General features: G+C 34.7%; 1 protein-coding gene across 1 annotated transcript; it reads left to right on the top strand.

Annotated features, from left to right (window-relative positions):
* Positions 1-3,673: 3,673 nt before the first annotated feature.
* On the top strand, positions 3,674-13,385 carry LOC116122729. Its single transcript, XM_031408546.1, has 3 exons — positions 3,674-4,284; positions 12,518-12,582; positions 13,283-13,385. Exons 1-3 carry the CDS (start codon positions 3,706-3,708, stop codon positions 13,383-13,385), a joined length of 747 nt encoding a protein of 248 aa, XP_031264406.1. The 5' UTR covers positions 3,674-3,705.
* The last annotated feature ends 952 nt before the right edge of the window (positions 13,386-14,337 follow it).

Here is a 14,337-nt window from a genome sequence, read left to right on the forward strand (position 1 = left end):
AAATTTTAGAAAAATGAGCCACAATAGTCCAAAACTTATACCTAAAAAACCAAGTTCTTGTTAAGGTTCCACTGTGTTTGAAACATGAATATAATTAAGAGAGCATTTAGAATTATTAGTCTACTTTTATTTGTGTAATATAATTGTTCGATTTTGTTAAGAGTTAAAGTGATTTCCATTGCATGCCTGATCAACTAATTAATTATGAATGAATTAGTCAGATGAGGAAATTCAAACAAAACAATAATAATAGTGGGTGAATTATTATTTCAAATACTAATTGAGAAAAATTATTATTTAAAGGAAGGAAAATTTCTTGAACTCTTACTCAGTGAAAAACAAAGCTTACTCATCTGTCCATGCTCAAATCTGGGCTTTGTCATGGGCATTTCCCAGTGGTGCTGTTAGCACACTATGTATTAACTAAACAACCCCCACATCCTTTTCAAGTAGGGTTAAATTTGTAAAAAGGCAAACAACATTTAATCAGTATAGAGATGGCAATGGTCCAGGCCGAGAAAGGGTACCCCTTGGCCTAGGCCCAGGCCCGACACCATGACCTTGGCCCAAGCTCAACCCAGGCCCGTTGTGAGGATGTCAAGTAATGCCCAGGCTTGGCCCAATGGGCTTTTATGACTCCCAATCCCGACCTATTTTATTTCTATAATCTATTTTCTCATGGGCAATCTTTGATATATTTTTCTTTGTCATTCATATTAACTTAATTAATAGTATCTCTTGCTTTAATCACCATATTTTTTGTGTGTATAGATTAATATAGTGAACAAGGGATCTTGGGTTTGACTAAAATCGCAATTGATTGTTATCATAAATTTATTTCAAAATTATAATTAAATTAAATAAAATTTTTATTTTTTTAAAATGATAAAAACTTGGGTCGAGCCAAGCCTAGTAGTGGTTGTTCTGAGCCCGACCCATACTCGAAGGTTGGCCCTAAAACCATACCCAGGCACGTGCCCATCCCCGCAAATAGCAGGTATTTTGCGGTGATGGGTAATGCCTAGCCCGTACAGGCTAGCTGAGCCGGGTACCCGAAAATCCTGGTATAATTGCCATCTGTAAATCAGTATGGGGGACATTTAGCACTTCATTGTTTTATAAAACAAATCTCCCCTTTTGTTTTATCAATTACAAATTGCTACCGTCATCCCCAATCCTGTCTTTGCTATGCTCCTCCTATTCAACCTGGTAAAATAGTTCTCAAACTCCGTCAAAACATCTGTTGTTCCTTCCTTCTAATTTTCATGAATTATCAAATAATTAATTTGTGTAGTACTATTCATAATTTATATGATGTGATTTACAAAAATTTCGGCTATCTTGCCTCTAAAGATATTTGCATTTCTTTATCAAAATTAATAAATAAATAAATATTTTTGTGATAGAGAATATGTTTGTTTTGTAGAAGTGTACGAAAACAAATTATACCAAAGAATAGCTTTTTAATTTAAATCAGTTTAGTTTTTATAGGATGAATATAAATTGTAAAGTTACAATTTTACAGTGGAGGCTTTTTAGTTAAAAAGTAGGTTCTAAGAGTAATGTCACATGTATGAACTAATTATACAAACTATTCCTTACATACTAATTTTACAACTATACATGTTTAACATATCATCTATTCTAATTGTTTAAATTCATTCAAACAAATCAATTTGTATTTTTACGTTTTTAAATCATTTTCAATATTAAAAAAAAAAACAAAATAAATACAAAAAAAAATAATAAAAGAACACACCCTTTATATCTATGTAAATTCAGTAGTTTAATATAAATGTGATATGATATACAAAGTACTATTCCTATTCAAATTCATTTTCTTAAAATTGACCAAATAATTCTTCAAAAAGATTAAAAAATTATCCTTTTTCATGAAAAAAAACTTTTTATTTTTTCAATTTCATCAACATAACTTACTTATAGAGGAAAAGCAAAGTTAATAACGTCAATGCGTAATCAGAAGTTAAGAAGGGTTATCCTGTTAATGATGCTTTGTAATGCAGTTTAAGCAAAGCATAAGTAAAAGAAATTAATTTCCTTAAAGAGGAATCAAATAAAATTGTATACGCTTATATATAGTATTTTATTAGTGGGACCTTAATTATTAGCCTGGTCTGCTTTTTTCTTTTTAATTATAGGCAGAACCACATGCGTCAACCCATAGTTTGTCATAAGGGAGAACGACTTATACATACCCAAGATTTATCGTAACGACAAGTTGATACCCAAAAGGTTTTGAAACGACAAATAGGTACCTTCCGTCATATTCTGTTAGTGATTTCTGTTTATTACTGTTTATTAATAGTGAAAAGACTAAAATACCCTTAAAAGTTTGAATTTTAGTTTTTTTATAAATTTAAAAATTTCAAAAAACCCCCTAAGTTTACAAATTTCACTAAATACCCCAATATATAAAAGTTTTATAAAATAACAAAAACACCCCCCACCGGCAAGTGCCAGATTCCGGCCACCACCGCCGGAATCTGGCCGGAAAGTTGCGTTACGACACAGACCCGTCGGATCTGTGTCGTAACGCGTCGATCTGGCCTTTTCCGGCCAGATCCGTGGCTGATCTGGCCGGAAAAGGCCAGATCTACGGCTAGATCTGGCCGTCGACGCCGCAAAACTCCATCTGCGGCGTCGAAGGCCAGATCTGGCAGTAGATCTGGCCTTTTCCGGCCAGATCAGCCACGGATCTGGCCGGAAAAGGCCAGATCTGGCTGCTGCTTCGACGGCCAGATCTGGCCTTTTCCGGCCAGATCCGTGGCGGATCTGGCCTGAAAAGGCCACATCGGAACTTTACGACACAGATCCGATGGGGATCTGTGTCGTAATGCAGTTTTCCGGCCAGATTCCGGCGATGGTGGCCGGAATCTGGCATTGGGGTGGTGGGGGTGTTTTTGTCATTTAACAAACTTTTTATATATGGGGGTGTTTAATTAAATTAGCAAACCTAGGGGGTTTTTAGAAATTTTTAAATTTATAAAAAACAAAAATTGAAACTTTGAAGGGCATTTTAGTCTTTTCACTATTAATAAACAAAAATCACTAACAGAATATGACGGAAGGTACCTATTTGTCGTTTCAAAACCTTTTGGATATCAACTTATCATTACAGTAAACTTTGGGTATGTACAAGTCGTTCGCCCTTGTCATAATGATAATTTAGTATCATAATAATAATTTGGTACCAAAAAAATTTGAAAATGATAATTACCCACTTTGTTAGTAAAATCTGTAGAGTAATACTATATTTACAAAAAAAAAATTTATAAAGATCTTCATACAAAGTGATATAACAAAAAATGAATAAAAGAATGAATTTAATAAGTTTTACTCTTTCATTCATTTGTTGCTACCTCACTTTATATAGAAATCTTTATAAGATTTCTTTATAAGTATAATATTATTGAAATCCATTTAACTAAGGATAATATAATAATTTTATATCCAACCAAAAAATAAATTTTAATATTCATCATTAATTTTATATTAATCCATAAACCCCTAACTTTTTATCCTATTTCCTTATTCTCTTCTCTTTTGCATCTCATCTCTTCTACGCCTCTTCTCTCTCTTATCCTTCCCCTTCATCTCTCCCTTCTCTTTCTTTCCTTTCTTCTCCGTCTTTTTCCCTCCTCCCCCTTCTCTTTTTTCCTTTTCTTCTCCCTCTTTTCAAAATTCATGCACAGAGGTCTTTTGTTAGCTCCTCCTCTTCTCTCATATTCGTATCCTCCTTCCCATTCACTTCATAACTATCAGCATCAACAGCCTCCACCTCTCCTTCCTCTACGAATCCCCAACAATAAAACCCTTCACACCTCTCTCCCATCTCTGAGCCGGAATCTCTCTTGTCCTCCCACTAATAAAAAGTTCAACAGGACAAGAGACCAATCTCTGACCCCTAAGAAAGCAAAACAACCCACCACCAAGAGACCAGAGCAAGAGCCAAAGACAGATTTTTTAAAACCTGCTAAAAAACCAATAGCAGAGTCTTTGATCTTCACATCGGTCGACCCTTTAGGACCAGACCCAAATGATCTTCCTAAGAATGTATCTAAGATTTTATCTGCAGGTATTGATGCTGTTAGTGGTTTTGAGTTTGAGAAGTTTTCAGGTTTTGGGTTTACTATATCTCCACCTCCAAGTAGCTTGCCTTTGCCTAAGTTTTCTCTCAGACCCAAGCTCATCAGTTGTAACGCTGAAGCTGCAGGGATTGATGCTGGAGCAACAGACAATCTCCGCCGANTGACATATCAATATGCCATAATAAATTCTTAAGTTTGTGTACTTGAATTTAGAAAGATTATCCAAATAATGGCATGGTCAAATGAGTATATTGTTGTTTCTTGTTTTGAGATTAATTACAAACAATATGTAATAAGTTATTTTATTATAGAAAGAATAGAAAAACTTTCCTAAGTATAGATATCAAAAGAAACATCAAAGAAATAGAAGTTTGGTTTATGTATTAAATACATGACCATTTTAGAAATTGATTGGTATGAGTATAGTTTTCATGCTTGATTATATATTACAAACTATAGAATTGTGCTAGAAGTTCTTGAGAATTGGTTGTATTGGCCAAAAGTTTAGTTAAGAATGTTAGAAAGAAATTAGAATTTAGCCAAAGTATATATGTTGTGCCATATGTTAGATTGAATTTACAATGATTAATATGACAATATAGATTAATGTACAAAATGTAGCCAAAAGAAAAGAAGAAAGAAGGGCATATATAACAATTGAAGTTGATGGTCATGTAAGAGAATGAAAATTTATGGCATTAAGATTTTTATTTAAAAAGTTGTACAAGACATGTTTGTTACATTAGAAAAATATTAGAGAGTTGTTTAATGACATGGTCATGTGACATATGAGTTTGAGAAAAACTAGTAGCATAATGGGGCAAGTTAGTAGACTTAATACCTAAGTTGTGGCATAGATTTTTATAGAAGAAATTAGATTGCCCAAAATGTAGAATTCATTCCAAAGTTGATTTGTGCCATTTTAATATCTCACTAATAGAATTATAGAAGACTAGAATTTGTGAGAGTGTGTACATTTTACATAGCATGATAGAATTGAAGAATACAAAATTATGTAGAAATTATAGAATGCATACGTACACACGATGCATGGAATTAAGAAATAAAGAATAAAATTGAAAATGTTTAAGTTAAGTGTGTTATTAGAATAGAACTTTCGGTGTTCCAGAAAAGTATATAAATAAAAGCCTTAGAATTAATAGAGTACATGCCAGAGTCAGACACATATTTTGGGATCATGCATAGACAGCATATAAATGCATGACATAGCATAGCATATATTTAAGAAACTTTATAATTATTTGAAATGTCTAGCTAGTTTTTTTTTTTTTGCAGATTTACGGAGCATGTTTTCAAAGGGCTGTTGCGATGGGGAACCTGTGAGCATTTGCTACGTTAGCTAGTGGCGACAGAGATGCAAAAGTTTCCCACATGCACGCCACCATCAGTGAGCAGCCTCAGAATAGAAAACAAAATTTTACAGTCCGCTAGAAGTGCATGTGGATGAGGACTATACCCAGAAAGAATTTCAGAATATACTCACATGGCCAGGGTTCCAAATCCATGCCTCAGCCTAGTCCGATCGGCAAACCAGAACAGAAAACAGAAAACAGAAAGAGTTTCAAAAAGAAAGAAAAATAGAATAAGAAACAGAAAACAAAAAGAATTTCAGAAAGAAAGAAAAATAGAATAAGAAATAGAGAACATAAAGAATTTAAGAAAGAAAAGAAAAGAATTTTCAGAAAGAATACAAACATGATCATTTGCATATGCATCAGACATTTTATGTGCATTGCATCTTATGCATTTATGCATAGATTAAACAGTTTGTTTATTATTGCGTGTCTGACTAGCCAAGAAAAGAAAATAGAAGCCCATGGGAATAGAGAAGAAAAGAAAATAGAAACCCATGGGAATAGAGAAGAAAAGAACATAGAAACCCATGAGAATAGAAAAGAAACTAGAGATATACAAGAAAAGAACATAAATTAGATACATGCTAGAAAAGAGCAGAAATTAGAAACATGACAAATAGCAAGAAAACTTAGTGATTTGTTGAGTAGAGAAAGAAACAGAAAGTTATAATCTAGCAGAGAAGAGAAACAAAATGATAAAGAATAGCACAACCCTAGAAGGATTTAGAAATATTTGAGAAAAATAGAAGACTGCTAAGTAGTATGCCTGAGAATAAAGAGAGAAAGCAAGTAGAAATTTAGAAGCAGTACAATGAAAACGGGGACAACAGAGTAAGAGCATAATTAGATTTGGTTTACTTACTAAGCATTTATAGCTCACCCCGTTGCCTTCCTTATTTTTGCAAGTATTAGATTGTAGTGGTTGGGAGATGTCAAGTTGGCGAGAGGATTGCACACACTGTCTCAGTGAAGAAATTTAATGTGGATTTATATATGTGAGAAATAATCTTTGTGTAATAGTATGTTATAACTGGATTAAGGATAAAAATTTTAGACGAACACCCTTTTTAAACTAGCAATTCTCTGGATTCTCTCTATAGGATACTCAGTGAATACTTGCCTAGTGAGACATTATAGTCTTTTTCAGGTACTTAGGGATGTTCTTGATAGCTATCTAGTGTCACTCACCTGGATTTGGTGTCACTCATCTAGATCTGATTTATATCTACTACAAGTGCTTTATGCACATGAGACATCAATCTGAATACATAACATGGCATACATGATGGATCCATTTGCAGACACATATGGGATCCTCTTCATTCTATCTCTCTCATCGTGTGTTTTGGGAGACATATCCTCGGAGAGATAGACACCATGTGATATTGGAAGAAATCCCTTCTTGGATTCTTCCATACTAAATCTCTTTAGTACCTTGTCTATATATGTACTCTGACTTAGGCCAAGCAACCTACATGATCTATCACGCTAGATCTTTATTTCGAGGATGTATGCTACTTCTCCTAAGTCCTTCATGGAGAAGCACTTGGATAACCAAGTCTTTATTGACTGCAAGTTTGGTATATCATTCCAGATGAGAAGTATGTCATCAACATACAACACCAAGATTTCCACTACGCTCCCACTTACTTTCTTGTAAACCCAGGGCTTATCTTCATTTTTTATGAAACCGAATTTTTTTATAGCTTCATCAAAATGAATGTTAACAAATTCCTTGAAGCTTGCTTGAGTCTATAAATGGACCTCCGTAACTTGCATATCCTATCAGCTTGTCTATCAAGAACGAAGCCATCGAGTTGTGTCATATACATATCCTTCTCAAGGTTTTCATTCAGGAAAGCTATTTTGACATCCATCTGCCAAATCTCATAGTCTTAACATGCAACAATTGCAAGCATAATCTAGATAGACTTAATCATGGCAACTAGTGAAAAGGTTTCTTCATAGTCAATGCTATGAATTTGTTTGAAACCTTTGGCAACCAGTCGTGCCTTATAGGTATGCACCTTGCCATCCATATCAGTCTTCTTCTTGAAAACCCATTTACACCCTATGGGTTTTACCACTTTAGGTGGATCCACCAAGGACAATACTTGGTTATGGTACATGGAGTCCATCTTAGATTTCATGGCTTCAAGCCATAACGAAATCTGGATCCGATATAGCATCATCGTAGGTCTTGGGTTCATTGTCTTGGTAGACCAGTATGTCACCATACCAAGTCATGAGAAAACCATATCTCTCGAGGTCATGGCGTGCTCTTCTAGACCTACGTAGCTCTTGTGCTACTTGAGGTGGTTCACTTTGATTCATAGATTGTGGAGTAACCTCCTCATGATGTTCGACCACTTCTTGTGGCCCATCATCCTGTCCTTCGTCTAATGTATCTTGTGTACTAGAACTGCATCCATTTCTACTTTCTCCCACTAGTACCTCTTAGAAGAAATGCCTTCTCTAATAAGACATCAGTACGAGCGACAAAAACTTTGCGCTCTTCTGGGTGGTAGAAATAATATCCTTTGGTCTCCTTAGGATACCCTACAAATATACATTTATTAGATTTCGGGCCTAGCTTGTTCGAAGTCAATTTCTTGACATAAGTTTTGTAACCCCAAATCTTTAGATAAGAAAAATTGGGCTTTTGCCCACTCCATAGTTCATATGAAGTCTTATCCATAGATTTTGATGATACACGGTTAAGTATGTGAGTCGTAGTCTCTAGGGCATAACCCTAGAATGATGCGGGTAGATCACTAAAACACATCATGGACCTAACCATATCAAGTAAGGTCTTATTCCTCCTTTTAGACACACCATTATGTTGGGGTGTATATGGAGGGGTGAGTTATGAAACTATCCCACACGCCTTCAGGTATTCAGAAAACCCAGAGCTTAAGTATTCACCTATTCGATCTAACCAAAGAGCTTTAATACTCTTGCCCAATATATTTTGTACTTCTTCTGAATTCTTTGTATTTATCAAAGGCTTTAGATTTATATCTCATAAGGTAGACATAACCATATCTACTAAGGTTGTTAGTAAATGTGATGAAATACGAATATCCACCTCTGGCTTTAATTGTTAGTGGACCACATACATCGCTATAAATGATGCCTAACAATTCAGTAGCCCGTTCACTTTGTCCTATGAAAGGCGACTTGGTCATCTTGCCTAAAAGGCATGACTTGCATACCTCAAATGATTGAAAGTCAAAGGGGTCCAAAACTGCATCCCTTTGAAGTTTTGCAATGCGGGTTTAATTAAAATGACCCAATCTACAATGCCAGAGGTATGTTTGGGTTTGATTGCTATGTTTAGCTTTCTTTGGTTCCACATTGAAAATATCTTTATTGTTTGAATCTAGAACATATAATTCGTTATATAACCTTGCATATCCATATAGAATACCATTCAAACTAAAGGACAACAATCTATTAGAAATTTCAAAATAATATCCCATATCATCCAAAGCGGATACTGATATAATGTTTTTTGAAATGGAAGGTAAAGAATAAAAATTATTAAGTTCTAACAATAAGCCCGTAAGTAGTGACAAACAATAATATCCTACAGCTAATGTAGCCATGTGTGCTTCATTTCCAACTTATAGATCCAACTCTCCCTTGGCGAGCAATCTACTCTGCCTTAATCCCTGCACATCAGTACAAATGTGAGTACCACATCCTGTGTCAATGACGCAAGATGTTGAAGGGGAGAAGTTAATCTCAATCATGTACATACTTGAAGTTGAAGCATTTGACTTCTTCTTGTTTGTGAAAAAAGCCTTGTAGTGCTTCTTCTAGTGGCCAAGCTTGCCACAATAGAAGCAGACTATCTTTTACCTTTTTCCAATGCCATCTATAGGCTTAAGAGCATCATATCCTTTGATTTTGGACTTGGGATAGACCTTGGCCTTTCCCTTTCCCTTACCCTTACCCTTACCCTTACCCTTACCATTGGCTTTTCCAACAGCAACCAATAAAACAAGTTTGGACTTTTTCAAGTCCTGCTCTGCAGTCCTCAGCATATTTAGAAGCTCTGACAAGGACTTCACCATTGTGTTCATATTGAAGTTCATTATGAACGGTGAATAAGAATCAAGTAGTGACTACATAATTATATCCACTTGTAAGTCTACATCCACAACAAGCCAAAAGTCTCAAGCCTTTCTGTGTACGCAATCATCTTGAGCACATGAGGACCAACTTGGGCTCCCTCAGTCACTCAGCTCCTAAGCAGTGCTTTTGACACCTCATATCTCTCATGTCTAGCATTACTTTGAAAAAGCTTATTGAGGTACATAATTATGGCATGTGCATCCATATTCTCATGCTACTCTTACAGCTCAGATGTCATTGATGTTAGCATAATGCATTGAACATTATCAGCATCATCAAGGAACTTTTGATAAGTCTCCTTAGTTTTCTAAGTGGCATCAAGTTTAGGCTGTAACACCCACATCGAGGTACGTAGCTTTATTTATGCCCTAATACCCATAGTTGAATTTTGTTAAAGTTATCTTGAACAAGTGTGAAGAAAATTCCTTAAAACTTCATTAGGGGTAAATGGTCTTTTCACTCATAATTAGTTGAATAAGTGGGGAGTGAAAAGAAATAGAATAACATAGAGAAGATAATAAAAATGAGGGTATTATGGTAATTGACTAAGGGACATAGATGCAATTTTTAGAAAGTGCAAGGGTAAAATGGGAAACTATATATTATTATGTAGTAATAAGAGTTCAAGAAGAGAAACCCTAGCCACTCCACCCATAGTTCATGCCACCTTCACCCCAAATTCTCTCAAATTTCTTTAGTAAATTTTCAAGGAAATTCATAGGATTTTGGCTAGATTTTGATAGATTTTCAATCCTAAGCATCCAAAGGTAAGATTCTTACACCAAGATGTGAGATTAAATTTTAAAGTTTTGAATTCTTATGGTTTTATATGCTTAGGGTTTAAGAGGAAGGGGAATTCTACCAAAGAGAGATTATAGTGTTGGAATTGCTCAAATTCAAGGTAAGTAAATCCAACTTTAGCTTTGATTGGATAAATACTTATGTAGAGAAATTTCTTATATGTTGTATGTGTGTTTGGATGATGAGAGTTATGGATTGAAATTCAGATGTTTGATATGTGAATCTCATGGTTATGAGAAGTGATGATTTGTATGTGTTGAGTTGATGAAGTTTTGGACGAATTATGGGAGAATGAATGTTGAGTAGTGGAGTTGAATTTTTGGCTAGGTTGGATGTTGGCTTTAGAGAGTTATTTGCTCCAATTTTGGTGGCTTGAGAAATATGTGGAAGTGTAACCAATTTAGGGTTTGTATGTGCATATAAGGTGTTTGATGAAATGTCAAAGAAAGTGCATATATATGAGTATGTTGGATTATTACTTTGTTATGGAAATGTTGTTGGTAGAGAATACTAGTTCCATAATGATATCTTTATATGCCATAATACATTCTTACATTTGAGCATTTGCATTTAGAAAGAATAGCAAAGAATGAGCTTATTTACATGCACATATACATGTATAAAAACATTAAAGAATAAAGAGAAAGAAAGAAAAGAAATTAATTGTAGAATTATTATCTAAAGAATATAATTAAAGAATACTTCAAAACTGAAATTTTACTTAAAGAAATATAAAAAGATAAGATAAGAGAAGGTTGTTGTGATGGGGAACCCGTGAGTGATAGAGAAGAAGAATAGCCCCGCATGAACGCCGCCTTTAGTGAGCGGCCTAAGAATAAGAAAGAAGAATTTGTACAGTTCGTAAGAAGTGCATGTGGATGAGGACTATACCCAAGAAAGAATTTGAGAATACACTCACACGGTCAGGGTTCCAAATCCATGCCTCAACCGAGTCCGATCGGCAAAGAGAAGAAAGAAACGAAAGAAAAGAAAAGAATAGAAAAGAAAAGAAAAGAAAAGAAAAGAAAAGAATAGAAAGAAAAAATAGAAAAGCAAGAAAGAATAGAAAAACAAGAAAAACCGAAAAGAAAAGAAAAGAAAAGAATAGAAAAGAAAGAAAGAAAAGAAAAGCAAGAAAGAATAGAAAAGCAAGAAAAATAGAAAAGAAAGAATATAAACAGAAAAGAAAGAAGAGAAATAGAAAAACAAAGAAATGCAGAGAAAGAAAGAAAACAGAAAAGAAAATGCATTGCATAGAAAAAGTTTATGCATTTGTGCATATGCATCATGCCATTTCTACTATCTTGAGTTAGTTTCCCTATTTGTGCTTACATATCAGTAAGTGAGAAATTAGAATATTAGAAAGAGCAGAGAAGAATTGAGAAGTTTGGTGTAAGAAAAGAAAATCCAGGATCTGAGTAACGGAGAAAGAATATTACATAGGCTCAGCCAGATAAGGCTTATCAAGGGTATACAATTTCTTTTTGGACTTTAGTATAATCCGAAAATTTCGATACCAGTCTGAGAAATTGGATCCATCTAGCCTGTTTTCTTTCTCAATTATCAATCATAGGTTCGTATTGCTCATTTGTAAACCCCACTGGTATGTCCAAGGGTAAAGTAGTCTTTTCACTTTTATGCACTAAGTTAACTACTATGCACATGCCTTAGGGGTAAAGTGGTAAAAGAATGATGATATTTTGTTGGCTTGACAAGATAAAGATGATGAAGGATTGCAGAGTAATTAAAAGAAAATTGTTAAGGGCAAAAAGGGAAATGATGTTTTAAGTCATTAAATGATAGTGATAAATATTGAGATTTTTGTTTTTAAAAAAAAAAAAAAAAAATCTTTGATTTACTTGGTTAAAAATCGACCAACACATATATTTCTCCAATATTCCATCATCTTCTTCAATACTTCTCCATTAATTCTATTTCCTCCATTGAAATTTCAAGCTTTTTAGTTGCAATCTTTCAAGTGTCTTATATATCTTCCTTTATTAAGGATATTAGGGGGTAAATTTCAACTCCTTCTCTTATATGACTACTATATACTTCAAGTTATTAAAGTTTCATTATGAATTATATTAGGATAAAGCGTCAATCGGAGATAAGGAGGAGAAAATTTTCAAAAGAGTGTGGTTTCTTCACACAAGGTAAGGGAAACCTCCCTTTAATATGAAATAAGAATTAGGTTTCTAGGTTTAGTATTAGGGAACCTTAATTCTTGTCACACAAAGGAAATTGAACTTGGTTTGATGCTATAATCTGCAATTGATGGATTTATATGTGAATTGTAGAAAATTGAAGTTTGATGGTAGTTAATGGAAATAGTTGTGTCATGAGAATTTAACATATCACAAAGGAGGTTATTATTGATCATTTAACATGTTTTCATAGGGGAGAATGGTTAGGAAAGGTTAGGGAGAAACTAGAGGTAAATAGGAATGGAAAAGCCTTAAAAAAAAAAAAAAAAAAAAGGCATGTTACCATGGTTACCACTATCAAATCCGTGGCCTTCTGAGCCATTTTGGGACATCTTACCTATTGAACTGGGTTGAGGCTTATATAGAAAAGTTGTAGCCCTTTCTTTAAGATTTAAAACAAGACCAATATCATATCAATTCAATACGTATAACTCGAGATATGTCTTCTTGAATATGACTTACGCAGCATGACTACCTCAAAAGTGCTTCCAATTTCTTAATTTATCACTGTTGAGTGTTGGAAATATGGATTTATTTAGTGATTTGGGGTGAAATTGTTAGAAATTTGAGGTTTAATGCATGATTTATGATGTGATTTCTTGCATGTTTCGTTATCTTCTGGAATCACGGGTGTTGTGTGTGTTTTCAGGTATTCAGGTGCAAAAGAACGGATTATTCGTGGTTGTACTGGTGTTCAAATGTCTTGGATTCGTTCGAGTGTAGATAAATCAAGGCGAGAGGACAAGGAGTGAAATTCTGACTTTGCGCCACAACATGATTTCCTGAGCTGCGGTGTGATACAGGTTTTGTCGATGAAGAAATCACTTGGAAACACACTGGGGCATAATTCAACTGCACCAGGGCTCAATTAAATTGAGTCGCTATGCCAATAAGCCGCATCGGGGCTTAAATTGCACAGAATGTAATAATGTCACATTTCCAACCCTAATTTCAGCAACCAGTATTTACAAGTTTGCCATTTTGTCTAAAAACTTTATAAAGGTAACTTTAGTCCCTTTTCAAGGAGTTTTAGGTTTTATATACACATTGAGGGTTTGATCTACTCTTGGGGCTCTTGGAAAGGAGGAACTTGGAGAGGAGAGGAGGTTCTCTGTAACGCCCCACTTGAGGTACGTAGCTAATGTTTCTCCTTTTGTTCTTATTTGAGTCGGTTTATTAGTATTATTTGTTTGGTTGGCCTTTGTTTGAGTGGTATGTTGAATACTTGCCTTGAAATTGGTTGAAAATAGAAGAAGTTTAGTGTTCCAGGCTTCGCCGGGGTGAAGAAGAATCTTTGCCGCGGCGAAGAGGTGTTGAAGCCGGAGAAGCTGCTGGACAGTTTCGCTGCGGTGATAGAAGCTTTTTCGCCGCGACGACAGGCCGACCAAAATGTTGGTTAAGTTTTAGATATTTTCTTCCCTAAGGGCAATTTGACCATTCTACCCCTAATTAATAGGAAAAGTGGGGAGTAAAATGTAAGGATTTTGCTTGGTGAATATGTTAATATGGGGATGTGTTTGTAATGAATCAAAGGGTATAGATGGAATTCCTAAGGAAGAGTAAGGGCAAAATGGGAATGCTTGTGCATAAATTGTATTAAAAGGAATTAAGTCATTGCAAAACCCTTCATTCTTCTTCTCCACCGCCACTCTCCTTTTCACTTCCTCTCAATTTCTCTTCCAATTGTTCAAGGATTTTTAGAGG

Source organism: Pistacia vera, unplaced genomic scaffold (genome assembly GCF_008641045.1).
Source record: "Pistacia vera cultivar Batoury unplaced genomic scaffold, PisVer_v2 Contig1024, whole genome shotgun sequence".
NCBI lineage: Eukaryota > Viridiplantae > Streptophyta > Magnoliopsida > Sapindales > Anacardiaceae > Pistacia > Pistacia vera.